Raw genomic sequence first — 27702 nt, forward strand, 5'->3', positions numbered from 1 at the left:
TATAACCTTCCACATCGACATGCAGTATTAATGACTATTATATGATCTGATATGAAATAAATAGAGGATATTTGTTTATTTCAGTGTAAGATCGTATTTTATTTCACGAGTGGCGTGAAAATATAGTTTGTCTATGATCAATAGTGAAATTAAATACGTTCTTATACTGAAATAAACAAATTTTCTGTTTCTTTTATGCTTATTTTCGGAGTTTTATTTTATTTTTATTTTTTTCTAATTACCCCCTTTTTGAAAATGGTGTTATTTACGCCGCTACCCGTTGGGCGCCCCTCACTCAAAATTTTAGCTGTCAACTTTTCTATTTCCTGTTTGTTAAGAAAAAGTTCTCTGCTATTTGTTCTTATAGTTTATTATTCGCTCGTTTTTTAGTGAAAATATTTTATGAACAGTAATCAATGAAGTTTTATATGACTGTGCAGATATGTTCCAAAAATAACGAAAACACTTTTATTGAATACATAACCAAATTACTACCCCGCCATTTTATGAATGAAAATTTGGAAGGTCAGATGTGTTAGCAAAACAAATGCGGATATTCATTGGATTTTAAACATTTTTCTTAGTTTTAAGACTGTTTTTCATGATACATGGATATTCTGTTTCGCTTGAAAACAGGTTTGTTTTCTAGGTAAAGAGTGAATGCCACGCTACTTTGTTGACACATTTTGAGGTGTGGGTGGGGTAACAAAAATATCAGATTATCTGTAAGTTGTTGTGTGAATTTTCCGGGAAGCTCGTTTTACGTATAACAACAAAGAAATAGTTCAAAATACATTTAAACGATGATATAAAATTCTATTTTTTGTTCGAACAGTTGTTTTCGTCCTTAATTTGTATGGTATGAAAGCAAATGTTTGAACATTCGATCAGCTTCAAGATGAAGTGAACGTTTGAAAAACGGGATAACCGGTAATAAACGGTAAGTAATTTCCAAATATATAATTATTTAACTATATTAAAGATTTCTTTAAATTTTAAACATTTTTTTGCCAAAATCTTCTGGTTGAAAGTGAAGTGTTCTGTTTTGAACAAGGGGCAGTTACGACAAAGGATTTTTAAAGTAGTTCTGAAAGTTGATATTTTCACTCCTTATTTGCAGTGAAAATACCAAATTGATATTTTCACTGTTGTTATTTCACTGATAAAACCCCATATTTCAACGAAAAGCATGAAAGAAAATCGTTTCATATGAAACATCTTACATTGTACATTCCATTTAATATTTCACATGAGCTGATAAATTCTTTTAGCTCGATTGTGACGAGATCTCAAATCTAACAGAATCACCCTTAAATCCGTTTTCTGGGGCCGGTAATTAGGCCATGAGAAATTACCCAATAGTAGGAATCGAACGCATAACCTCTTGGGTGAAAGGCAGACACCTAAACCACTCGCCCTGGCGGGGATTGATCCCACAACCTCCTTGGTGAGAGGCGGACACTTATACTACAAGTCAACGCTCACCCTGGCGGGAATCAAACCAACAACCTCTTGTGTGAGAGGCAGACACTTATATTACTTAACCACTCTCGCACTGGCGGGGATCGAACTAACAACCTCTTGGGTGAGAGGCAGACTCTTATACCATAATACCACTCTCACTCTGGTGGGGATCTAACCCACGACCTCCTCATGGGTAAGAGGCGGCCACTTGTACTACTAGTCAACTCTCACTCTGTCATGGCTCGAACCCACGACCTCTTGGGTGAGAGGCGGACATTTGTACAACTAGTCAACTTTAACTCTGGTGGGGATCGATCCCTTGACCTATTGAGTGAGAGGCAGATACTTATACCACTAATCCACTGTCACCCTGGTGGGGATCGAACCCACAAACACCCAGGTGTGAGGCGGACACTAATACCACTTGACCACTCTCACCCTGGTGGGGATCGAACCCACAACGTCCTTGGTGAGAGACGAACACTGCAGACTTCTCACACCTGTATTTATGTATTTCATTCCAAGACGAAAACAAAGAAGTGTATACCACAATGTTTATTTCACAATAAAAACGAAATTAAAATGCGGCTGCAGACTCGGGGGCAGGCGGCGACGTCTAGACACTGCATGTTGTCAGGTCGGGCATGACACTCAGCGTAGAGTCAGAACAGGAGGCCTTGCTCAGCTCACATCTGTCCAATAGCAATCATGTCCGAGTTTATGGCTCATGATTACGACAAGCCTTAAGTCTGAGTCTAGACTCAGATTTAGAAAATCACTTTTATTACCGTTGTTCTGATCGTTTTTCAAAAATAAATGACGCTTGAACATGTTTATTGAAGTTACGACTAAAAGGGTCATCTTTTCGACGAGCGTATGACTAATTATTGTAAGATCAAGGACGTATTGAAGTTACGACTAAAGTGGCCATCTTTTCGACAAGTGTATGACTAATTATTGTAAGATCAAGGACGTATTGAAGTTACGACTAAAGTGGTCATCTTTTCGACGAGCGTATGACTAATTATTGTACGATCAAGGACGTATTGAAGTTACGACTAAAGTGGTCATCTTTTCGACGAGCGTACGGCCAAGATCTAGAATTTCGGTTAAATAGTATGGCAGTGTTCAGCATTAAAATGAACGTTTTGCTCGGAAAATCAAATACAAATGTAATTACTAACGCCACTATAATTTTGGAAATAGGTATTCTTACTACACCGAAACTTAGATTCGAAAAATCGATCGAGCGATATGATTCTTGATAAGGTTGCCCCTATTTCTTTACTGAAACGGGCCTCATGTTTTAAAATGTCTAGGGTTTAGCGCCAGACGGCGTTCGAAGCTCCTTCTACTTCTATATTGTATTACGTCTGCCATGCGCTGAGCCATCGATTTGTAGTGTATATTGTACATGTAAACATACCGAGAATGTGATGATATGATTTTGTGCTAAATTGAATTGAATTGAATTGAATGAAACCAATTTAAATTGAGACTCCTTATCAACGATCGAATCGAACGATCTCGTTTTGCATGAAAGTGATTGTATTCTTATATATGGGGCGTAGCCAGCGTTACGCACTTACGTATGTGCGTAACATTAATTTGAAAAATGAAAAAAATAATATGGCCAGAGATGGCATCAAATTCGAGGGCTAAGCTAAATATTGATATCAGAATTAAGGGAAGATCAGCTATAGTACGCATTGTTTTTCTGTGCTAGAAAGCTTACTGAGCATAAATCAATCACTTGGTAACTACAAAGTAGGCGGCCTAGAACCTATGAATCCCTCCAAATACACATCAGTGCTCAAAATGTTAGTTCCATTTTCCATTTTTTCCCCTGGGGAGCCCCCCTACGGCTACAGGGACATTCCCCCTCCCACGCCCTCCGCCTTTCGTGCGTAACATTCAGTAAAGCCTGGCTACGCCCCTGTATATGACTTTGTGCCTAAATTGAATTGAATTCAACGAATTCAAATTGTGACTCCTTGTCAAAGATCGTATCGTACACCACTTTCGGATCAGTTTTCATCAATAGTACTGCTATATATTTCAAATCAAAATCACACAACCAAAACGAAAAAAAAAACGATTATTTGAATTTGCAATTAAAACTTTAGATTTAATTTGTGATAATCTTACGGTATTTGATCGTACACTCGTTGATAATATGGCCCAATTTGATCGTTATCATATTAAAATATTAAAACGCGATGTTTTATCAAAATAAATGATCTGTTCTGTTCTGTTCTGTTCAGCTCATACAATGATATACTTTGGAGAATATGCTACTTACGGGTTTGGGTAAAACTTGCCGTCGGAGCCACACACGATATCGAAGCCCTGGCTACAATTGATGGAGTTGATGTTCTTGCAAAAGACGCCAACAAGCAGATCCGAGACGGACGGAGTTGTCGCCGCTGGCATTGTCGCTGACGTCATTGTAACCTGGATGTGAAATTGAACATTGGACCAATTGTTCAGAACTTCGTTAAAGCTAACAACGGTGTTAAAGTTAACAATGATGTTAAAGTTAACAATGGTGTTAAAGTTAACAATGACGTTAACTTCATCGTTGTTAACTTTCATTTCGTTACTGCTCTGTTAATTCAATGGATACATTTGAAATCTGAGATCGCTTACATACAGCTTCTTTGTAACATTTTTTTCTAATCTCGTGATTTTTTAAACGCTGAATATTTTGAAACCCTCAATTTTCATCAAATTTATTCATATATCTTAATTGTTCTGATATGTTCTTGCTTATAAATTTCGTAATTTTGGTATACACATATTCATAGTTTTTCTTTAAATTCAATTTAGAAAGAACAACACTTTTTCACTTAGTTGAAAGTTCTGCTGTATTTCTTACGAAATTTTAAACATCTTATTCAGCATTACTTGTTTATATTTAAATATGTGAGCACCAGTCACTTTAAAAATGTTAACAACGATGACTAAAATCACGTTAACAAAAATCGGCCATTTTGTTTCAATTAATTTGATACATGCTTACAGGAATGTGTATTATAAAAGACATGTGTCAGTGTGTGTATATCACGTGATAAATAACGTCATAAATGCTTCGTCAGAAGGAAATATTTTGCTTAAAATGAAGACTTAAATTAAAGATAAATTTTCATTTACAACACCATTATAAATAAAACAAAAAGTCAGTCTATGCCGCTTAAAGAGCCCCGCATTTGTTTTATTATCGTAATCTGATAAGGTCATAAGTTTCATTAAACACTTTGACAAACCTGTTTCTAAAATAATGTTTTGACAGTGCTCCGTCAGACGGACGTATTGTGAAAAGGTTTGTCAAGGTTTTTTTAAGAAACAAAATCCTCAATCAAACTCTGGAAAATGACCGAGGGCAGGGCTCCGTAAGCGGCGTAGACTGCGCTTTGTTACATTTAAAATGGTGAAGAAATAATGAAGTTATCTTTCATTAAAGTCTTTTTTCAAATCAAAATATTACCTTCCGACGTTTCATTCATGACGCAATATATCACGTGGTACAGTATACACACGCTGTGTGTGGGGGTGCTCAGTAAAGTGAAGATTAATGTCATTCTTGTGTTAAAATTTGACATTCTGTCAGTTTGACAGTAATTAAAAGAAAACAGCCTACAAAAACAGTTGTCAAAACGGTGTATATCGACTGAATAAAAAAGGTAGAATAATAAATAAATAAATAAGATTGCAATAATATAATTGGGTGTGGTTTAAAATTCTCTGTCCTTTCTCAATAATTTCTGTAGCGTTAAATACGTCATCAGTGTACTGACTGGTCAGCTAAAAAACATTTGAAATGAATTCCACAAATCGTCAACCAACTGAATTGGTAGTTGTAGTTGGTGGCATTGTGGTGGAAGTGACCGCCGGTGCCGCCGTGCTTCCTGCGCCGCTCACAATCGGCGATGCCGTGGTGCTAGCCACCGATACCCCGCCAGTCCCTCCAGAGTTGGCCGCGGTAGTAATGACGGCGGGTGAAGCTGTGCTGCCGGCGGTGGTCATGACGGCGGGTGAAGCCGTGCTGCTGCCACCGGTCATGGCCACCGTTGTCTGAATGTTAACGGTACCGTGACACTCGCCCATAAACTGAATCGTCAAACTCGCCCCGTCCCTGGTGCACCTCTTCTTAGCAAAAGTGCAGCTGCAGATTGATAAGAAACTTATAAATCAGTGTTAGAACCATGATATTGGTTGCAGTATAAGCTGTGGAATAACATCAATATATTCGAACTCAAGAAAAAGATATAAGTTTTTAAAGATGCACTCCTTCTCCCGATAAAGAGTTACTATAGTTAATACAATTGTTTCAATATACCAAAAAGGATGAATAAATGTAAAAAAAAATGTGTCCATAGGACACGGATGCCCCCACTTCGATTTTTTGTCACAGAAAATAAGCCATAATGATTATTCAGGATAATCTCAAGTCTTTTTTTGCAAATAAAGGGCCGTAACTCCTAAATGACAAAAGCGATTTCCATGGCTATCGAACTTGATCAAGATATTATGGTCACAATCATGTATGTAAAGTTTGGTGAGGATTGGACACATACTTTTCAAGAATTAGATTGGAAACATATATTTTTGAAGTATTTTTGGCAAAAAAGGGCCGTAACTCCTAAATGACTAAAGCGATTTCCATGACTATCGAACTTGATCAAGATATTATGGTCACAAACATGTGTTTAAAGTTTGGTGAGGATTGGACAAACGGTTTTCAAGAATTAGATCGGAAACAATCTTCGGGACGTACGTACGTACAGACAGACGTACGTACGGACAAGGGCAACCCTATATGCCGCCACTTTGTGGGGGCATAATAATATATCTTATGAAGGATACCGAGTTTAATTTAAAAGAAAGGTGCAGAAAACACGGTATTTCTACCTTATAAAACGATAGTTTACCACATTAAGTATTTTAACACTCACCAATCATTTAATATTTTTGCGTTTTCAGCTATTAAATACATGATTATAATCTTTTTATCAGTAATAAATATTTTCCATATATGCATAATTCAGTAAGTAGTTGAAGGTTTATCATTCAAAAAGTATGTTTGTTATGTAAACATGTGTATGTATTGATTTTGAATAAGAGTGTCACGTTGAAAGCATAAATATACAATTTAAAAAACTCTTCCGTTCAATAGCTGTTTCATCGGGAATTAATATGTGAGGGTCAGGGGCGGTATTCACAAAACTAAAGTCACTTTCCTTATTTTAGTATTTATCCAGGTCAGGGGGTATACCGGGGATAGCCGGGGAAATGGGCCGTGTTTTTACCTTTCAGGTGGCCCCGCAGTGCCGGGTGAATGCCGTAGTTTTGTCTTCGCGCTAAATCTTTGACTCAAATTCAATCTTAGTTAGTTATTAAATTCGTACTCTGGTACTCACAAAATAATGTAAACATGAACTTGCCCTTGAGCTTATTTCAAGTACCAACATCACAGAGCAAGTCAATGGGGTTAACTTCTTGGTGTGGTCATCGGAAACATGGGTTCACTGGGGTTAAAACCCAATATCGAGTGCTCACACTTAAAATAATTATTATCCCCACACTAAAATTACCCGCTGCCGTTACTAAAGATGGCCAATCTCTCGTCTTTCGTGTTTTTTTTTCGCAGAACAAGATAAAAACTATCCACTGATCATTATAAATGTCGCCGTCGCTCCCCTCGATGCGAATTGACAACGATGACGAAAAAAAACTATGGGAATATATCGATTTTTTTCTTCACCAAACGAGCTTAAAAAACTACAGACTAGTCGCTGCTCTCGAAGTTCTGACCGAGGATGGCATCAAAGGTATTACAATTCCGAAATTAATAACAAAACTAATGTAAAGCAGACGACCTCAGATCTACGCACTAATCGCTGTTAGTTTAATCATTATTTTATTTACAACGATTGTGAAGAAAGCTATACTATATTATGCTAAGTCACTCTTGTTGACATGATGTTGCGCGAGAGTATGGTCTTGTGTTGTGTGTTTGGGTGGGGGGGGGGGGGGTCGAACCATGGCCACCTCAGTGAGAAGCGAGGGCGCTTACCACTGTGCTTAGCGTACAACCTTATTGCTGTTAGTACAGCAGTTGCATTCACAGATTAAATCCACGACAACAATGGTACCTAGGTTTTAGCAGTATACAGCCGAACCCCGTTGACTCGAACTCCTAGGAACCGACGAAAATACTTCGAGCAAAGCGGGAATTATTACCTTCAGTTTAAAGAAATGGGTCCTTAACATCCAGTTCGAGCGAACGAGGAATTCGAGCCAAACGAGCTCGAGCCATCGGGTTTTGACTGTACTGACTTTGTTTCTTATTTAAAAGCTTCACTCTCAGAGAATGAGAGTTTTGACTTTTTTTTTTCATTTTAATTTTGTCTCAGAATCAGCTCAGCTGATTTTGGCATCTTCATTTCAGTCATATAACATATCCAATAGAACAAATCTAAATCGCTCGAAAGATCGGCCGAAAAGTTCAACTTTCTTAAAGCGTTACGCCTTTAGCCATAAAACATCAATTTCTGACCATAAAATTGAAAACTACGATATCATTTTTAGTCAGCTTTCTTATATCATTTGTTTGTACACATTTACAAAAAATTAGCTCATTTCAAGACAAAAATGTTGTCAAAGCAGTCAATCTGTGAGACTGCAGCTTTAAGGTTCCCGACCCACAATTATTCTTGTTGTTTAATATCCCCTTTGACATAAATGTTAACATTAGATGTCTGGCAACCCCGTGTACTCTTGGTAACATTGTATGACATTTTATGTTCTTTATTTAATCTGAAATCGAGCGTAAATGAAATATTTTTCAATTTTTGAAGGCCACTTAAACTTGTTTATTATAACAGAACCTTTTGTAATGATACCAAACTAATATGTGGTCACCATGCAGGCATCTAAAATTCCCATATTTGTGGGCCGGATACCTTAAATGATAATGAACGCTACGCATTGCTCCTGTGTCAGTGTGTGTATACCACGTGATAAATTACGTCATATATGCTACGTCAGAAGGCTACATTTTGCATAAAATGAAGACTTGAATCAAAGATAACTTTTCTTTTACTACACCATTTTAAATAAAACAAAGGACAGTCTATGTCACTTAAAAAGCCCCGCCTTCGTTTTATTACCGGAGTTTGATAAGATGATTAGTTTCACCAAACACGACAAATCTGTTTCCATAATAATGGTTTGACAGTGCTCCGTCAGACGGCCGTATTGTGAAAAGGTTTTTCGGAGTGTTTGAAGAAACTAAACTCTCAATCATTCTCTGGTAAAAGACCGAAGGCGGGGCTCCATAAGCGGCGTAGACTGCGCTATGATTCATCTAAAATGGTGAAGAAATGGTGAAATTATATTTATTTTAAGTCTTCATTCGAAGCAAAATGTTGCCTTCCGACGTAGCATTAATGACGTAATTCATCACGAGGTATCCACACATTGTACTTACTGGTCGCTGTATGTGACGCCGTCGCTGGCACAGATCGGCTCGTAGGCGTGGCCATGGCAATGAACTTTGGTGAGCTCGAGACAGATCTTGGCATCCGTTGACGACAGGGCCGGGTCGATACACTCCTGGTGGTGGCAGCCAGTCCCTGGGAACCAAAGTCTTTATTTATTTAACAATCAACATTGGACTATTTGATGTTTTCGGTGCATTGAATGGAATCTTTCTACGATCCAGTTTGGTTTAAAGCGAAATGTACACTTTTTGTATCTTTTAGGGCTAAAATGACGTAACAGACGCCCTACCATCAATTGGCGAAGGTGTGCCGGTACAGGAGCCATCGGTAGCAATGTCCAATGTGAAGATTGACTGGCCGTGGTGCTGGTTGTTCTTGTCAGTCATCAACTTGCACCGGTCTTGTGCAAATAGGCAGCTAAAGATGACATTTAATAACATATAATACACACTCGTGTACCCAAGGGGGCACCCAGCGCCCCCATCCCCCTAAAATCGTCCAAGTTATTTTTTTAATTTAATGCAGGAGTAAAATGGGCAATAAAATACGCCAAATATGCACCATTTCAGACCAAAAATTGATAAAATGTTTTTGGGCGAGTACCCCATAAATATCCCTTTCGACACTTTGAACCAAACAAATTTCGGTTCTGAGATCTGGGCGCAAGTCAAAAGGTAACGCCCCTTAGTTGCGCCCCCTCTAACGTGTAATGCCGGTTCCGCCCCTATACAAGAGTCATATTGGATAATGTCCTGTTAACAGATAGGCTGACAACGGTGCTGGCTCGTGAGGTCAGCCAGCAACTTGCGCCGGTATTGCGCTATCGTGCAGCTGAAGAGGGCATTTAAGAAGATTATAACGTAGCAAAAATGTACTCAGGATACAGGCCAAACATAAAACCAAGTATAACCGTGTTTATACAGTCGAGCCCCGTTGGCTCGAATTCGCTTGGTTCGATCTCCTCGTTGGCTCGAATAGGATGAAAAAGACCGAATTCTTTATAAGTTGAATTGACCGAGGTTCGATGTATTTTCGCCGGTCCTTAGGTATTCGAACTAACGGGTCTGTACCTTAAATGTAAATGACTCACTGGTTGTCGTATGTAAAGCCGTTGGTGCCACAGACGAGTTCTTGTGGGGCGGCAATGTTGCCGTGAAGGTTGTCACACTGGAGGTGCACCATATGGTGGCACAGATCCACGTCCACCGTCTTGATGACCGTCTCGATACACAAAAGAGGCTGGTTTTTACAGTCAATTGTGTGGCCCGCCTGGGCTACAATGATCCAATATGTGTTGGTTGACACACGCGATAAAATGAGAATTGATAGACCAATCCGCTCGAAATGCGGATTAATGGTTGAACTTGCTTAAACACTTGAGTTAATTGAGGACCAGGGATGGTATTCAATAATGGTCTTAATCGGACTTAAAACGATGTAGCTAATCGGATTTCTCGATATAAATAGCGGGCCTATACAGTGAATGGAGTCAATGATGTACGACCATAAGATTGACTTAAGTTGCATATTGAATTCCACCCAGGGCGCTGTAACAATGTTGGTTAATATGCACATGCGTTAACATGTGGGCAAATAACCACACGTGATGAAAAATTGGGGTGAATTGGTACACGTTCATAAATGTGAAAAATGGACACAAGCGCTCAAAAGGTAGAGTTAAAGGGGATAGACACTCAGATGGTCCCAAAATCAGCAAATGCATTAGTCCACAAAACAAGACTAGAATTGTCAATACGAGCTAGTATGAGGCCTGTATTGAAAAAATGCACGTGTTCAGTTAGACATTGTAATACTTTGTGATACTGTGCATGGTTATAATATTCCTTTCAAAAAAGCTGCACTGACTCAGGAATAACCCAAGAACAATTTAACCAAAAACAATCTCTATTACATGCCGAACATTCAAACCATTCGGACACTAGCCATCCCGCTTATCTACCACGGCCAAGTATCTTTTTTTAAAGATGCTGCTTGTTTGCTTTGATTACTAAAGTCAAATGAGTTTCACCCAATAATGTATTTAAATCGAAAAAAGACCATGTAGCAAGTAATATTGTGGCACTTTAATATCATTTGCAATAACTCTAGTCAATGGCGTTACTCAGGCCTTACCAGCAATTTGCGTGGTTGTGATCGTACCGGTACAGGTGCTATTGTTGGCAATGTTGAGCTGTACGATAGGTTGGCCATGTTGCTGGTTGTGGTGGTCCATCAGCACCTTGCACCGCGCTTGCGCAAACGTACAACTGAAGATGACATTAAAGAACATTGTATACAAAACCTATTATGGAGACTGTCCAGTTTGAAGATATGCTGCTGGTTCTTGTGGTGCTTGGTGAGTCAGCACCTTGCACCGGTCTTGCGCAAACATTTTCATTGAAGGGTGACGTATCACGTGACTTCAAAGGGGTTCTCACATTAGTCACCACGGGTCACAACCGATGTAAACGAACAAGTAAGTGACGTTAATTTAATAATAACTTTTTTTCTACATGTGTGAAATATTTTAGATTTGCTTGTATTTTGGTGCATTCCTTGGCCAAAATATCACCTTGACGGAATTTTGTAGAGCGATGTTACGCTGAAATTTTGGTCAAGGATTGCATCATTGAAAGTTGTTTACATCGTTTGTGACCCGTGTTGACCTATGTGAGAATCCCTCTGAAATCACATGATTCCGCACCCTGTTTAAGAAAATTATAAACAAGAGCCGTCTTGGACACTGTACAGGATGAAGACTGACCATAGTGCTGGTTTCTGTGGGCAGCTGGCACCTAAGATCGCGCTTTCTCTAGTGTGCAACAGAAGACTACATTATATAAAGGTTATAATCACGCATTACAAATTAGGCGGAGTGTGAAAATAAAAGCAGTGAAAATGACATATATTATCACTGAAAAGCATGAAAGATATAAAGATTAGTGAATCGAAGCTCTGAATGTGAGGGGAAATGTTTGAATGGTTTCGGAACTTGAAATACTCGCCAAAAACAGTGGCGGTTCTATCATGGGGGGACAAGGGCCCGTGCCCCCAACCCCAGTTTGCCGGTAAATGAACCCTAAACACACCTTATTTTAACCTTTAATTGATACCTTAACATTTTATACGCTATTATATATATATTATTTTTTGTTAGTATTAGTATGTCCACTTTATAAGATGTGTTAAGGTAGTCTTGAATTAAAGGCTGAAATGCATGACCCCCCCCCCCCCCCCTCACACACACACCAAGTTATGAATTCTTTGAGTTGGCAGTGAAATAAAACCATTAATATTTGAAATTAAGAAATGCAATTATACTGCTTAGGTTTGTAGTGTTCATGTGGAGCTGTGACGTCACTAGCATGAATCTATTGTACATGTACACATACAAGTAAGTAGGCGGATTAATATGACTCACTGGTTGTCGTATGTGACGCCATCGGTGCCACAAACGACTTCATGCGGGACGGCGACATGCCCGTGAAGATTGTCACAGTGGAGGTGCTTGACGGTCTCGCAGAGAACAAGGTCTACTGTAGTTATTGCCAATTCGATGCACCCCATCGGATCGTGGTTGCAGTCCGGTGCGTGCGCAGCCTGGGCTGCAATGTGCAATTACGCGTGAAAGGACAACAACGCTCACCAATATGGGTTTATGGACAACCATAACATAATCAATGAATGAATGCTAATACGCTCAAAATGCCGGTTTAGGTCAAGTTACTTTTTTGCCGCATGTATACGCTTCAGTGGGTCGTGGTGGCAGTCCATTGCATTCGCAGCCCGTGCTGCACTGTGCAATTATGCGTTTATGGATACCCACAGACACAAATAAAAATAAATTGACAACCCCGCTAAAATGAAAGCAACTTGACCAATGTTGATACGATTAAAATGCTGGTTCCTGGAAACACTTCAGATGCACTGGGCATATATGTATTAATTCCATTACATGCACAAAAAAGGTGTACTGAAATACCACGCTAAACTGAATGCTACTTGACACACAAACTCCTAACGAAGGTTTAGTTGACAAACATTCTGGAAACTAAGTTTTATTTGCCAAATACGCTGGAAAGTAAGGTTACTGTACACACAAAAATCATAACTGCGGTTTAATTGACAAATACGCTAAAATCTTAATTTAATGGACACACGATCTCCTAGCGAAGTTAATTGACACACAAACTCCTGACGTAAGGTGTAATTGATACATACGCTCACTACTAAGTTTATTGGACACACAAACTCCTAATCAATGTTTAATTGACGAAAAGGCTAAAAACTAAGCTTAAATTGACAACACAAACTCCAAACAAAGGTTTAATTGACACTTACGCTCAAAACTAAGTTTATTGAACACCAAAACTCATAACAAAGTTTTATTTGAAACATACGCTTAAAACTCAGTTTACTGGACATCCAAACTCATAACAAAGTTTTATTTGACACATACACTCAAGACTCATTTTATTGGACACCCAAACTCATAACAAAGTTTTATTTGACACATACAATCAAAACTACGTTTTTGGACACCCAAACTCAAAACAAAGTGTTATTTGACACCTACGCTCAACACTTACTTTATTTGGCACATAAACTCTTCCTTAAGGTTTAATTGACACATACGTTCAACGCTTACTATATTTGACACATCAACTCTTCACTAAGGGTTTATTGACACCTACGCTCAACACTTACTTTATTTGGCACATAAACTCTCCACTAAGGGTTTATTGACACCTACGCTCAACACTTACTTTATTTGGCACATAAACTCTTCACTAAGGGTTTATTGACACCTACGCTCAACACTTACTTTATTTGGCACATAAACTCTCCACTAAGGGTTTATTGACACATACGCTCAACACTTACTTTATTTGACACATAAACTCTTCACTAAGGGTTTATTGACACCTACGCTCAACACTTACTTTATTTGGCACATAAACTCTCCACTAAGGGTTTATTGACACCTACGCTTAACATTGACTTTATTTGGCACATAAACTTTTCACTAAGCGTTTATTGACACATACGCTCAACACTGACTTTATTTGGCACATAAACTCTTCACTAAGGTTTTATTGACACATACGCTCATCACTTACTTTATTTGGCACATTTACTCTTCCTTAAGGTTTTATTGACACATACGCTCAACACTTACTTTATTTGACACATAAACTCTTCACTAAGGGTTTATTGACACCTACGCTCAACACTTACTTTATTTGGCACATAAACTCTTCACTAAGGGTTTATTGACACATACGCTCAACACTTACTTTATTTGGCACATAAACTCTTCACTAAAGGTTTACTGACACATACGCTCAACACTTACTTTATTTGACACATCAACTCTTCACTAAGGGTTTATTGACACCTACACTCAACACTTACTTTATTTGACACATAAACTCTTCACTTAGGGTTTATTGACACCTACGCTCAAAACTTACTTTATTTGGCACATGAACTCTTCACTAAGGGTTTATTGACACATACGCTCAACACTTACTTTATTTGGCACATAAACTCTTCACTAAGGGTTTATTGACACCTATGCTCAAAACTAAGTTTATTGGACACACAATCTCTTCACTAAGGTTTTATTGACTAATACGTTCAAATCAAACTTTGTTGGACACATATACAACTTTTAACTAAGGTTTTATTGACACATACGCTCAAAACTAACTTAATTGGGACACATGTACTCTTCACTAAGGTTTTATTGACACATACGCTAAAAACTATCTTTATTGGACACATGTACTCTTCACTAAGGTTTTATTGACACATACGCTCAAAACTAACTTTATTGGAAACAAGTACTCTTCACTAAGGTTTTATTGACACATACGCTCAAAACTAACTTTATTGGACACATGTAATCTTTACTAATGTTTTATTGACACATACGCTCAAAACTAACTTTATTGGACACATGTACTCTTCACTAAGGTTTTATTGACACATACGCTCAAAAACTAAGTTTTTTGGACACACAATCTTTTCACTAAGGTTTTATTAACTAAAATTCACTTACGTTAACATGTGGGCAAATAACCACACATGATTAAAAAGGGGGATGAATTGGTACGCGTTCATAACTGCGAAATATAAACACACGTGCTTAAAAGGTAGAATTAAAGGGGATAGACACTCAGATGGTCCCAAGATCAGCTAATACACAAGTCCACAAACAAGCCTAGAATTGTCAATACGAGCTAGTATGAGGCCTGTATTGAAAAACATACACGTGTTCAGTCAGACATTGTAATACTTTGTGATACTGTGCATGGTTATACTATTCCTTTCAAAAAAGCTGCACTGACTCAGGAATAACTCAAGAACAATTAAACCAACAACAATCTCTATTACATGTCGAACATTCAAACAATTCGAACATTAGTCATCCCGTTTATTTACCACGGCCAAGTATCTTTTTTAAAGATGCTGCTTGTTTGCTTTGATCACTAAAGTCAAATGAGTTTCATCCAATAATGTATTTAAATCGAAAACAGAGCATGTAGCAAGTAATATTGTGGCACTTTAATATTATTTGCAATAACTCTAGTCAATAACGTTACTCAGGCCTTACCAGCAATTTGCGTGGCTGTGATCGTACCGGTACAGGGACCATTGTTGGCAATGTTGAGCTGTACGATAGGTTGGCCATGTTGCTGGTTGTTGTGGTCCATCAGCACCTTGCACCGCGCTTGCGCAAACGTACAACTGAAGATGACATTAAAGAACATCATATACAAAACCTATTCTGGAGACTGTCCAGTTTGAAGATAGGCTGGCCTTGATGATGGTTCTTATGGTGAGTCAGCATCGTGCACCGGTCTTGCGTCTTGCGCAAACGTGTACATTGAAGCGTGACGAATCACGTGACTTCGAAGGGGTTCTCACATTGGTCCCCACGGGTCAAAACCGATATAAACAAACAAGTAAGTGACGTTAATTTCTAAATAACTTTTTTGACAGAAAATATTTCTTAACTTATGAGAGACTGTTTTCTGCTTCTACGCTAGTGAACTATTTTAGATTTGCTTGTGTTTTAATGGTGCATTCCTTGACCAAAATATGTTTTTGTGCGAAGCTGGCATTTAAATCGAGCTTTCTTTAGGGTGCTACAGAAGAGTACATTAATGTATAGGTTATAGTCACGCAGTACAAATAAGGGAAAGTGAAAATAAAAGCGGTGAAAATGACATACATTATCACTAAGAAGCATAATAGATAATAGATTAGTAAATCGAAGCTCTGAATCTGAGGGGGGAATATGTTTGAATGGTTTCGGAAAAATACTCGCCAAATACAGTGGCGGTTCTACTATCGGGGGACAAGGGCCGCGTGCTCAACCCCAGATGGCCGGCAAATGAATCCTAAACACACCTTATTTTAACGTTAAATTGAAAAATTTATACGCTGATATATATATTACTTTTCGTTAGTATTATTATGTCCACTTTATAAGATGTGTAAAGGTAGTCGCAAATTAAGGGCTGAAATGATTGACTGAACACCCCCTCCCTCAACCCCCGCCCCCCAAACAAGTTATCAAATCCTGGATTTGGCAGGGGAATAAAACCATTGATATTTGAAATCACGAAACGGAATTATATTGCTAACGTTTGTAGTGTTCATGTGGAGCTGTGGCGTCACTAGCATGAATCTATTGTACATGTGCGCATACAAGTAAGTAGGCGGAAAAATATGACTCACTGGTTGTCGTATGTGACGCCATCGGTGCCACAAACGACTTCATGCGGGACGGCGACATGCCCGTGAAGATTGTCACAGTGGAGGTGTTTGACGGCCTCGCAGAGAGTAAGGTCTACTGTCGTTATTGCCAACGCGATGCACCCCAGCGGATCGTGGTTGCAGTCCAGTGCGTGTGCAGCCTGGGCTGCAATGTGCAATTACGCGTGAATGGACAACAACGCTCACCAATAAGGGTTAATGGACAAGCATGATATAATGAAAAATACTTTGCTCAAAATGTGGTTCTATGAGGTAAAGTGTCTTTTTGCCGCCTCGATTCACTTCAGCGGGTCGTGGTGGCAGTCCAGCGCATGTGCAGCCCGTGCTGCACTGTGCAATTATGCGTTTATGGACACCCACGGTCACAAATAAGGATGACTGGATAACCACGCTAAAATGAAAGCAACTTGACCAATGTTGATACGCTTAAATTGCTGGTTAGGTCTATAGTCCTATTGTCGCCTGGAAACACTTCAGCTCAACTGGGCATATATGTATTAATTTCATTACATACACAAATAAGGTTTATTGAAATACCACGCTAAATGTTACTTGACACACAAACTCCTAACGAAGGTTTAATTGATAAACATGCTGGAAACTAAGTTTCATTTGCCAAATACGTTGTAAAGAAAGGTTACTGGACCCACAAAAATCATAACTGCGGTTAAATTGACAAATACGCTAAAATCTAAATTTAATGGACACACGATCTCCTAGCGAAGTTAATTGACACACAAACTCCTGACTTAAGGTGTAATTGATACATACGCTCAAAACTTAGTTTATTGGACACACAAACTCCTAACCAGTCTTTAATTGACGAAAAGGCTAAAAACTAAGCTTAAATTGACAACACAAACTCCAAACTAAGATTTAATTTACACCTACGCTCAAAACTTAGTTTATTGGACACACAAACTATTCACTAAGGTTTTATTGACACATGCGCTCAAAACTAAGTTTATTAGACACACAAACTCCTAACTAAGGTTTAATTGACATATAGACTCAAAACTAACTTTATTGGACACATAAACTCTTCACTAAGGTTTTATTGACACCTACGCTCAAAACTAAGTTTATTAGACACCCAAACTCCTAACTAAGGTTTAATTAACACATACACTCAAAACTAACTTTATTGGACACATAAACTCTTCACTAAGGCTTTATTGGCACATACGCTCAAAACTAAGTTTATTGGACACCCAAATTCTTAACTAAGGTTTAATTGACACATACGCTCAAAACTAAGCTTTTGGACACACAGACTCCTTACTAAGGTTTAATTGACACATACGCTCAATACTAAGCTTTTGGACACACAAACTCCTAACTAAGGTTTAATTGACACATACGCTCAATACTAAGCTTTTGGACACACAGACTCCTAACTAAGGTTTAATTGACACATACGCTCAAAACTAAGCTTTTGGACACACAGACTCCTAACTAAGGTTTAATTGACACATACGCTCAAAACTAAGCTTTTGGACACACAGACTCCTAACTAAGGTTTAATTGACACATACGCTCAAAACTAAGCTTTTGGACACACAAACTCCTAACTAAGGTTTAATTGACACATACGCTCAAAACTAAGCTTTTGGACACACAAACTCCTAACTAAGGTTTAATTGACACATACGCTCAAAACTAAGCTTTTGGACACACAAACTCCTAACTAAGGTTTAATTGACACATACGCTCAAAACTAAGCTTTTGGACACACAAACTCCTAACTAAGGTTTAATTGACACATACGCTCAAAACTAAGCTTTTGGACACACAAACTCCTAACTAAGGTTTAATTGACACATACGCTCAAAACTAAGCTTTTGGACACACAAACTCCTAACTAAGGTTTAATTGACACATACGCTCAAAACTAAGCTTTTGGACACACAAACTCCTAACTAAGGTTTAATTGACACATACGCTCAAAACTAAGCTTTTGGACACACAAACTCCTAACTAAGGTTTAATTGACACATACGCTCAAAACTAAGCTTTTGGACACACAAACTCCTAACTAAGGTTTAATTGACACATACGCTCAAAACTAAGCTTTTGGACACACAAACTCCTAACTAAGGTTTAATTGACACATACGCTCAAAACTAAGCTTTTGGACACACAAACTCCTTACTAAGGTTTTAATGACACATACGCTGAAAACTAACTTTATTGGACACACAAACTCTTCACTAAGGTTTAATTGACACATACGCTGAAAACTAACTTTATTGGACACACAAACTCCTAACTAAGGTTTAATTGACATATACGCTGAAAACTAACTTTATTGGACACACGTTTTTAACTTAGGATTAATTTATTCATACGCTGATAACTAAGTTCATTGGACACACAAATTCTTCACTAAGGTTTTATTGACACATACGCTGAAAACTAACTTTATTGGACACACAAACTCCTAACTAAGGTTTAATTGACACATACGCTCAAACTAAGTTCATTGGACACACAAACTTTTAACTAAAGTTTAATTGACACATACGCTCAAAACTAAGTGTATTGAACACACAAACTCTTTGGACCCAATACGCTAAGCAAGAACTGTCGTAAGACATCTCGCTCGACTTTTCATCGCTTCGTCTATAAGACATATAACTGAATATGTCAAACACAGGGGATATAATTTGTATTTAGAATCATCTAACGTAATTGTCTTAAGGCTCTGAACACTAAGGTGAAAAAATATGTCCGTTGCATAAACGATTTTTGAGATATGAACCTCAGCCCAAAGACTGTAATCTCGCGTTCTAAGTCAAACACGGATTCATAATTTGCATTTAGCATCATATACAGTCGTCTTACTTAATTATCTGATGGCGTTGGACAACTGCGTTAAGTATTAAGCATATTGAATGATTGAGTTGTTTAGGGGATATGGTTAAAAGTCACAATGTGCCGAAAAACTAGGACAAAACTTCCTCATCTAATCATTCGCCTTGATTTGTATCTTGGGTCATGGACTCGTCTTACTTAATTGTCTTGTGGCCCTAAACAGCTGTTTAAAGTATCACGACAGTGGTTATGAAAGTTGAAAGATAAGACTTCAAATCCCAAATTGCCCTTAAACTTAATTCAAACTTCCTTAGTTCATCGAGGTTCGTCATTTTTATTTAAAATCATATAGAGTTGTCGAACTAAATTATTTGCTGACCATGAACAACTGTATGAATTACCAAGTTTTTTGTTGCAGTATTTCTACTTTCACTTTGGATAACATTTGAATGTTTTTCCAGTTACGTCATTAAAACAAGGAAAGTCGATGGTAGCCGTCCAATGAAAACGCTTCGTGTATTTAAGTCATAGTCGAGTGCGCGGTCAATGTCAAAATTGCAAGAAGGTGATTCGATGTGAAAGTAGAAATACTGCAACAAAAAACGTTCGATTTGGATAAATACGCGTCTTACTCGACGAGTTTTTAACGGTAGGAATGATATTTTAAGCTTCTCTTTATAATGCATACGGAAAGTTTGCATGTCAGTCTGTTTTTAATGTGTTTGAGGCGGGAAACACCCGTTGTTTTTCAACCTCCCGGTTCTTTCGTAATGGCGAATTTCAGCTTCTGGTCGGTGCATTTTGTTTGAATATGCCGTAAATATCAATCTTACTAGCATAAAAGTTATATTTTTCTTGTAGATGGGAATCTTACCTTATCAGAACAGTAAATATTATTAGATTATCTCAATTATTTTAGGAACTATGCTCTATTGATTAGGTCCGTTTGGAATTGATGATTTTTTGCACATGTTTACCTTATATTTATTTATATATTATACTAATTTTCTTTCATGAAAAAATGTAGAATAATTTTTAAATGACATGTATTCACTATTTTGACCAAAATAAATAATAATAATAAAAAAAAAATATTTAAAAAAAAATATAAAAAAAAAACGGTTAAAAAGATTAGAGTGTGTGAATTTAGCAAAAGACACGCAAAAACTGCGAAGGATAGATGTGTTGTTAGTGATTTAATACATCAGTAAGTAAAGTAAGATTCAATGCATTCTTGCAGTTATATCATCTTGTGTCTAGTTCCTTAAAGTCCCAATCTTGAAACTGAACATGCACCTACTGACGCTTCATGTGAAATTGGACGTAATAAAAGCGCATGTCTTGTCAGTACTAATGCATTTCTTGTCCTGATTTATCAGTCAGGGTTTTATGATTTTTTCTTCAAGAGTACCATTTAGGCCCTAAATCGCTCACCTATCCGAAATCCATTGTTCGTTTAACATGTATACACAATAAAACGTAAACGCTGCAGCAAACGTCTGTTACCCGATTTACCTGCTGTAATATATCCTAGGAAACAGAGCAAGAGGATCATGGTGATATATCACTGTCTTGATGAAGTCACGACACTGCTATGTATTTGGATCACTGCAGCATTTAAAGGCCGGTGTGAGGTCATAAAGCCAAACAAAAGAATGGTGTGGTTCGGGTTACTCGACCGACCTGACCATTGTTTTTCTAAACTTAAACCATTATGATACAATTATGTGTACAAGATGATACAGTTCGCTTATAGTGTGTTACCTTCCTTGCAACATAAATGACAAAATCTGTACAGTCGAAGCTGGCTATGCCGAACTCTGTTATTTCGACGTTCTGGTTGCGTCGAACTTTTTAAAATGAGTTGGGTTAAGCTAGATATGTTTTGTATTTCAGTTATATCGAATGTTCGATGTCTCGAAGTATTTCCCGAGGTCCCAACAGCTTCGATATAGCGAGTCTTTACTGTATGTAAATAATAAAAAAATAATACCAAACACAACTTTGGACACAGTGAAATAATTTTACCAAATACAGTCGAACCCCGTTGGTTCGAACTCGTTTGGCCCGATTTCCTCGCTGGTTCTAACTGGATGTTAAGGACCCTTTTTTACTAAAGGTAAAAATTCCCGCTTGGCTCGAATTTTCTGAGGATCGAGGTATTTTCGCCGGTCCCTAGAAGTTCGAGCCAAAGGGGTTCGACGGTAAATTGTTTTCCCTACTTACCTAGCCTGTTTACCCACACAACTCAACAACATACTCTCGCGTTACTTCGTACCAACCAGAGTGATAAGTATAATGTTGTAATAACTTACAGTCGAACCCCGTTGGCTCGAAATCTTCTATGGACGAGCTAAAATACCTCGGGGGCCTCTGAATATTCGAGCCATGCGGGAATGCTTACCTTCAGTATATAGAAATCGGTCCTTTACATCCACTTTAAGCCAATGATGAATTCGAACCAAGCGAGTTCGAGCCAACGGGGTTCGACTGTTTTTCAAAATCTTTGAAATATAAGTAAGTTTAATTTAAACTAGCCTGTTTTTGTCCGCATATAACAGGAACCACACCCTTGTATTCGTTTGGCCTAACAAAGATTAGATAATGCGGCGAAGGTGTAGGTCAATTCCATGGAGAGATACAGCATGTACGTTGAGATTTTGGGGATAGAACCGAACGAACTGAACAGACTGAATCTTGCGAGATAGATAGGTTCTTTTGTACCAGTTTTAAAACAGTCTGACGGCGATGATTTGGGTAATCGCATTTCTCTACGTGCGGTATTTATGTAACATCCCTCGTAGCGGACTACACTCATACCATATTTGGAAATCAGTATTACCTGTAAACGTTCATTCGTAAATATATAGAATAACTATCGTGACGATGTATGTACAAAATTCGCTCAAGGATAAACAATGTGACTGAGAGAAATCCCTGTTGTCTGAGCTGTAATGTACAATTAAAATTTGAAAAGAACTCTAAGAGGAAACTACTTAGAGGCCTAGTTTAATCCTTCTATAAGAGACCCCCCCCCCCCCCAAAAAAAAAAAAAAATAAAAAAAATATAAATAAATAAATAAATAAATAAATAAATAAAATAAAAATAATAATAAAAAAAGCCGTGGATAGTAAACAACCTCTGTGTATTGATCTTAATCTAATTGCCTAATTGTCTTACCAGATCTCTGTTCTGAGTATCCTGCTGTGCAGTTTTGGAGGTTTTATAATGGAAATGAACCCTAAATGGCCCTGAGCCAATAAACAAATACGCAGGATATTGGCCCCTACCGTGACATCAGTGCAATTAGCAGAAAATGCACAGCAGGGGATTGTCATGCCAAACATTCCTTTAACTAGGCCTTTAAGTCTGTTATAACATGATTAAGCTAAGCTCACTTTTTTTTCTTCTATAATTTGTAAAATATTTACTATTTTTGAAGTTTTTGTAATGTTATTGAAGTCATATGTCTAATTTTCACTAGAAACTATGTTTTCTACAGTGTTTTATTCATTAAAATCAGGTTAAAGTAAGAAATTTTGCCAAACAAAATAAGCAACTAAAGTATGTTAGACTAAAGAAGTTTCGAGAAACCAGTGCCAGTGAAATACTTATCCTGTTTTACTATTGAACGATCTGTAACCATGTAGCAAACTCACGAGCAACGGAGAGCTTCATCAGGCGAAACATGAGTACTGGGTATAAAGGTCAAGATGGCGTTCAAGATGGCCGCCAAGTTTTACCAAATCAGCTGTTTACTCTAAATTGTGTTTTACAACGCGCTCTTTGCTTAAGCAACAAGTCCAAGATGACTTCATTTGATACACATATCATATTGAGACTTTTTTGTTTACGCCATCGTTGTTAACTTTCAAATCGTTACTGCTCTGGAAGAGTAATGGATACACTTGTGAGCTGCTGTATTTTTAACAAGATTTCAGCTGTACTTATTCAAATTAAATAATTATTCAAATTAAAGCATGCGAACACATCATCAAACAATTCACGTTTAAAAGTTACAACGGTTTCGTTTTTCACGTTGTTAACTTTAAATAAGATATTAGCAGTTGGCCCATTGTTTCAATCATTTACGTATCCCGTATGCCATTTTAGTTTAAATGATGGATATACAATTAATCAAAGGTTGACCCATTTATGGCCCAGAGTCTAACGAAAGAAGCCGGGACACTTGATAATTTCACCGTTTCTCTGTTGGCCCTGAGTCGAACTAGAGAAGCCGGGACACTTGATTACTTCACCGCTTTACTGTTGGCCCTGGGTTTAACAAGAGAAACAGGGACACTTGATAACTTCATCGTTTTAGTGCTGGCCCAGAGTCTAACGAGAGAAACAGGCACACTTGATAACTTCATCGTTTTTCTGTTGGCCCCGAGTCTAACGAGAGAAACAGGGATTCTTGATAACTTCATCGTTTTACTGTTGGCCCACAGTCTAACGGGAGAAACAGGGACACTTGATAACTTCATCGTTTTACTGTTGGCCCAGAGTCTAACGAGAGAAACAGGGACACTTGATAACTTCATCGTTTTACTGTTGGCCCAGAGTCTAACGAGGGAAACAGGGACTCTTGACAACTTCATCGTTTTACTGTTGGCCCAGAGTCTAACGAGAGAAACAGGGACACTTGACAACTTCATCGTTTTACTGTTGGCCCAGAGTCTAACGAGAGAAACAGGGACACTTGATAACTTCATCGTTTTACTGTTGGCCCAGAGTCTAACGAGAGAAACAGGGACACTTGATAACTTCATCGTTTTATTGTTGGCCCAGAGTCTAACGAGAGAAACAGGGACACTTGATAACCTCATCGTTTTACTGTTGGCCCAGAGTCTAACGAGAGAAACAGGGACACTTGATAACTTCATCGTTTTACTGTTGGCCCAGAGTCTAACGAGAGAAACAGGGACACTTGATAACCTCATCGTTTTACTGTTGGCCCAGAGTCTAACGAGAGAAACAGGGACACTTGATAACTTCATCGTTTTACTGTTGGCCCAGAGTCTAACGAGAGAAACAGGGACACTTGATAACTTCATCGTTTTACTGTTGGCCCAGAGTCTACTGAGAGAAACAGGGACAGTTGATAACTTCATCGTTTTACTGTTGGCCCAGAGTCTAACGAGAGAAACAGGGACACTTGATAACTTCATCGTTTTACTGTTGGTCCAGAGTCTAACGAGAGAAACAGGGATATTTGATAACTTCTCCGTTTTTTCTGTTGGCACTTAGTTTAATGAGAGAAACAGGGATATTTGATAACTTCTCCGTTTTACTGTTGGCCCTGGGTCTAACGAGAGAAACAGGGATGTTTGAAAACTTCATTGTTTTTCTGTTGGCCCAGAGTCTAACGAGAGAAACAGGGATGTTTGAAAACTTCATCGTTTTACTGTTGGCCCACAGTCTAACGAGAGAAACAGGGACACTTGATAACTTCATCGTTTTACTGTTGGCCCAGAGTCTAACGAGAGAAACCGGGACACTTGATAACTTCATCGTTTTACTGTTGGCCCAGAGTCTAACGAGAGAAACAGGGACACTTGATAACTTCATCGTTTTACTGTTGGCCCAGAGTCTACTGAGAGAAACAGGGACAGTTGATAACTTCATCGTTTTACTGTTGGCCCAGAGTCTAACGAGAGAAACAGGGACACTTGATAACTTCATCGTTTTACTGTTGGTCCAGAGTCTAACGAGAGAAACAGGGATATTTGATAACTTCTCCGTTTTACTGTTGGCCCTGGGTCTAACGAGAGAAACAGGGATGTTTGAAAACTTCATTGTTTTTCTGTTGGCCCAGAGTCTAACGAGAGAAACAGGGATGTTTGAAAACTTCATCGTTTTACTGTTGGCCCACAGTCTAACGAGAGAAACAGGGACACTTGATAACTTCATCGTTTTACTGTTGGCCCAGAGTCTAACGAGAGAAACAGGGACACTTGATAACTTCATCGTTTTACTGTTGGCCCAGAGTCTAACGAGAGAAACAGGGACACTTGATAACTTTATCGTTTTACTGTTGGCCCAGAGTCTAACGAGAGAAACAGGGATATTTGATAACTTCTCCGTTTTACTGTTGGCCCAGAGTCTAAAGAGAGAAACAGGGACACTTGATAACTTCATCGTTTTATTGTTGGCCCAGAGTCTAACGAGAGAAACAGGGACACTTGATAACTTCATCGTTTTACTGTTAGCCCAGAGTCTAACGAGAGAAACAGGGACACTTGATAACTTCATCGTTTTACTGTTGGCCCTGGGTCTAACGAGAGAAACAGGGACACTTGATAACTTCATCGTTTTACTGTTGGCCCAAAGTCTAACGAGAGAAACAGGGATATTTGATAACTTCTCCGTTTTTCTGTTGGCCCTGGGTCTAACGAGAGAAACAGGGATATTTGATAAATTCTCCGTTTTACTGTTGGCCCTGGGTCTAACGAGAGAAACAGGGATATTTGATAACTTCTCCGTTTTTCTGTTGTCCCTGGGTCTAACGAGAGAAACAGGGACACTTAATAGGTTCACCGTTTTCCTTTTGGCTCTGAGTCTTACAAGAGAAACGGGGATTTTTGATTACGAACCTTCTTCCTCTTTGAAATTTCAAATCCAGTTCACAGCGGACTGTTCGTCCCACTGGCCTTGAGCTACCTTACGATTCTAACGTTGGAATTAAATATAATGGGCTGATAAATTGTATACAATTGTTAAGATTATTATGATACACATACATTTATTCATTGTTATCATATTGTATTAGGGATATCTCTGCTTTGTTGAGACCTTATCTTACTGCCCCGACCAACATTTACGTAACTCAGAACATCTCGGCCATTCAACATATTTGAAAATCAGTCAGATTAGTTTATCCCGAAGATTGCCGAGTTGTTACGATTGTGACTCAGTGGTGTAATTTTACTTATCGTTCCTTATTGTACGTCCAGGGATCATGGTGTTGAAGAATGCTGTGTGCATGTGGCTAGTCTGTATGGTCGTGAAGGGCTCGGAAAAGAGGGGTGTCGCCCTAACCAGGACAACATTTCTTTGTGACGATTTTAAGCATCTGAACGTGTCATGGTGGTAAGATTACTGTAAAAGTTGTTTCCCTTTGTCTGTCGGTAAGTCCTAAATGGTGACTTGTTTAGTATAAGTAGGTTGAAACTGATACGTATTGTATAATACATTTTAATTATATTACAAAACTGTTGTGAAAAAAGAGAAATGGATCTGTTAGTAGAGAAGGTCTGACAGATGGAGAGAGAGTTTCCACGAAATGAGACTTACAGGCGCGTAGCTGACTACGCAAATATGTAGTTCCGTAATGAAATTTCAACAGGTCGAAGTTTTTGTCATACCAAAAAGGCGAATTTCAAAAAAAAATCGAAGGGGGGGGGCAGGGGATGAAGGGGTTAATTTGCTGTCCGTGATCGATCTGCGTACTCCCAAATTGGCCCTAGCTACGTCCCCGGACTAGAAAAAGGCGATTGCATGATGGGTATAGTTGTACATAATTGATATGCATAAATAAATCACTACTCTCGAAATTAAACCACCTCTGATCGTGCATTTTCAAGGTATGATTGGCAAATGGATCTATCCTACTTCCATGAGCAAACGTCCTGCACGGACGTCCAGATAATGGCCGACAAGTTTGTGCCCATGGTCTGGGGCGGCCACCGCCATATCAACCTAACGTCCACCGCACCGGCCGTTCTCGGCTTCAATGAGCCAAACTTCCACTCTCAGGCTAACCTTACACCGGCGGAGGCGGTGGCCGAGTGGGCAAAGCTTGAGAGTCGCTCTCACGGACGGCCGCTCGTTAGTCCAGCTGCCTCATCTTGTCACACGACGTCAAAGTGTTACGGCGACACAACCGAGTGGTTCGATGAGTTTTTCCGGCTATGCAAAGATTGCCGCGTGGACTACATCGCGACACATGCGTATCATTGTCATGGGGCGACGACGATGGCGTACCTCGAGCGGTTGTGGCAGCGCTATCACCGGAAGATCTGGCTGACGGAGTTCTCCTGCCCCGGAACGGACGATCACAACAAGCAACTACAGTACATGCAGGAACTACTGCCGCTCCTCGAGGCCGCGGACTACGTGTACAGGTAA

General features: G+C 38.7%; 2 protein-coding genes across 2 annotated transcripts; one reads left to right on the top strand and one right to left on the bottom strand.

Annotated features, from left to right (window-relative positions):
- Positions 1 to 2080: 2080 nt before the first annotated feature.
- On the bottom strand, positions 2081 to 21172 carry LOC128231281 (ovoinhibitor-like). Its single transcript, XM_052943904.1, has 11 exons — positions 21087 to 21172; positions 16719 to 16902; positions 15589 to 15722; positions 12391 to 12574; positions 11130 to 11236; positions 10060 to 10243; positions 9259 to 9386; positions 8957 to 9101; positions 5311 to 5629; positions 3767 to 3918; positions 2081 to 2156 (listed from the first exon to the last, which is right to left on the bottom strand). Exons 1-11 carry the CDS (start codon positions 21124 to 21126, stop codon positions 2081 to 2083), a joined length of 1653 nt encoding a protein of 550 aa, XP_052799864.1. The 5' UTR covers positions 21127 to 21172.
- LOC128230637 (uncharacterized) lies at positions 21125 to 27702 on the top strand. The gene is made up of 4 exons (XM_052943079.1): positions 21125 to 21229; positions 22376 to 22429; positions 26585 to 26664; positions 27159 to 27702. Exons 1-4 carry the CDS (start codon positions 21125 to 21127, stop codon positions 27700 to 27702), a joined length of 783 nt encoding a protein of 260 aa, XP_052799039.1.

The sequence above is a fragment of the Mya arenaria genome, chromosome 4 (assembly GCF_026914265.1).
Source record: "Mya arenaria isolate MELC-2E11 chromosome 4, ASM2691426v1".
Lineage (NCBI taxonomy): Eukaryota > Metazoa > Mollusca > Bivalvia > Myida > Myidae > Mya > Mya arenaria.

Bases quoted from the DNA above. Each gene is read 5' to 3' on its own strand.
- LOC128230637 (XM_052943079.1), top strand. From the start codon at position 21,125: ATGGTGATATATCACTGTCTTGATGAAGTCACGACACTGCTATGTATT. The intron at 22,430-26,584 runs GTAAATATATAG...ATGGTCGTGAAG, and splicing joins TTACCTGTAAACGTTCATTC to GGCTCGGAAAAGAGGGGTGT. The intron at 26,665-27,158 runs GTAAGATTACTG...TGCATTTTCAAG, and splicing joins CATCTGAACGTGTCATGGTG to GTATGATTGGCAAATGGATC.
- LOC128231281 (XM_052943904.1), bottom strand. From the start codon at position 21,126: ATGATCCTCTTGCTCTGTTTCCTAGGATATATTACAGCAG. The intron at 15,723-16,718 runs GTGAGTCATATT...TGTCATCTTCAG, and splicing joins GGCGTCACATACGACAACCA to TTGTACGTTTGCGCAAGCGC. The intron at 3,919-5,310 runs GTTGGTTGACGA...TTTCACATCCAG, and splicing joins CAACTACAACTACCAATTCA to GTTACAATGACGTCAGCGAC.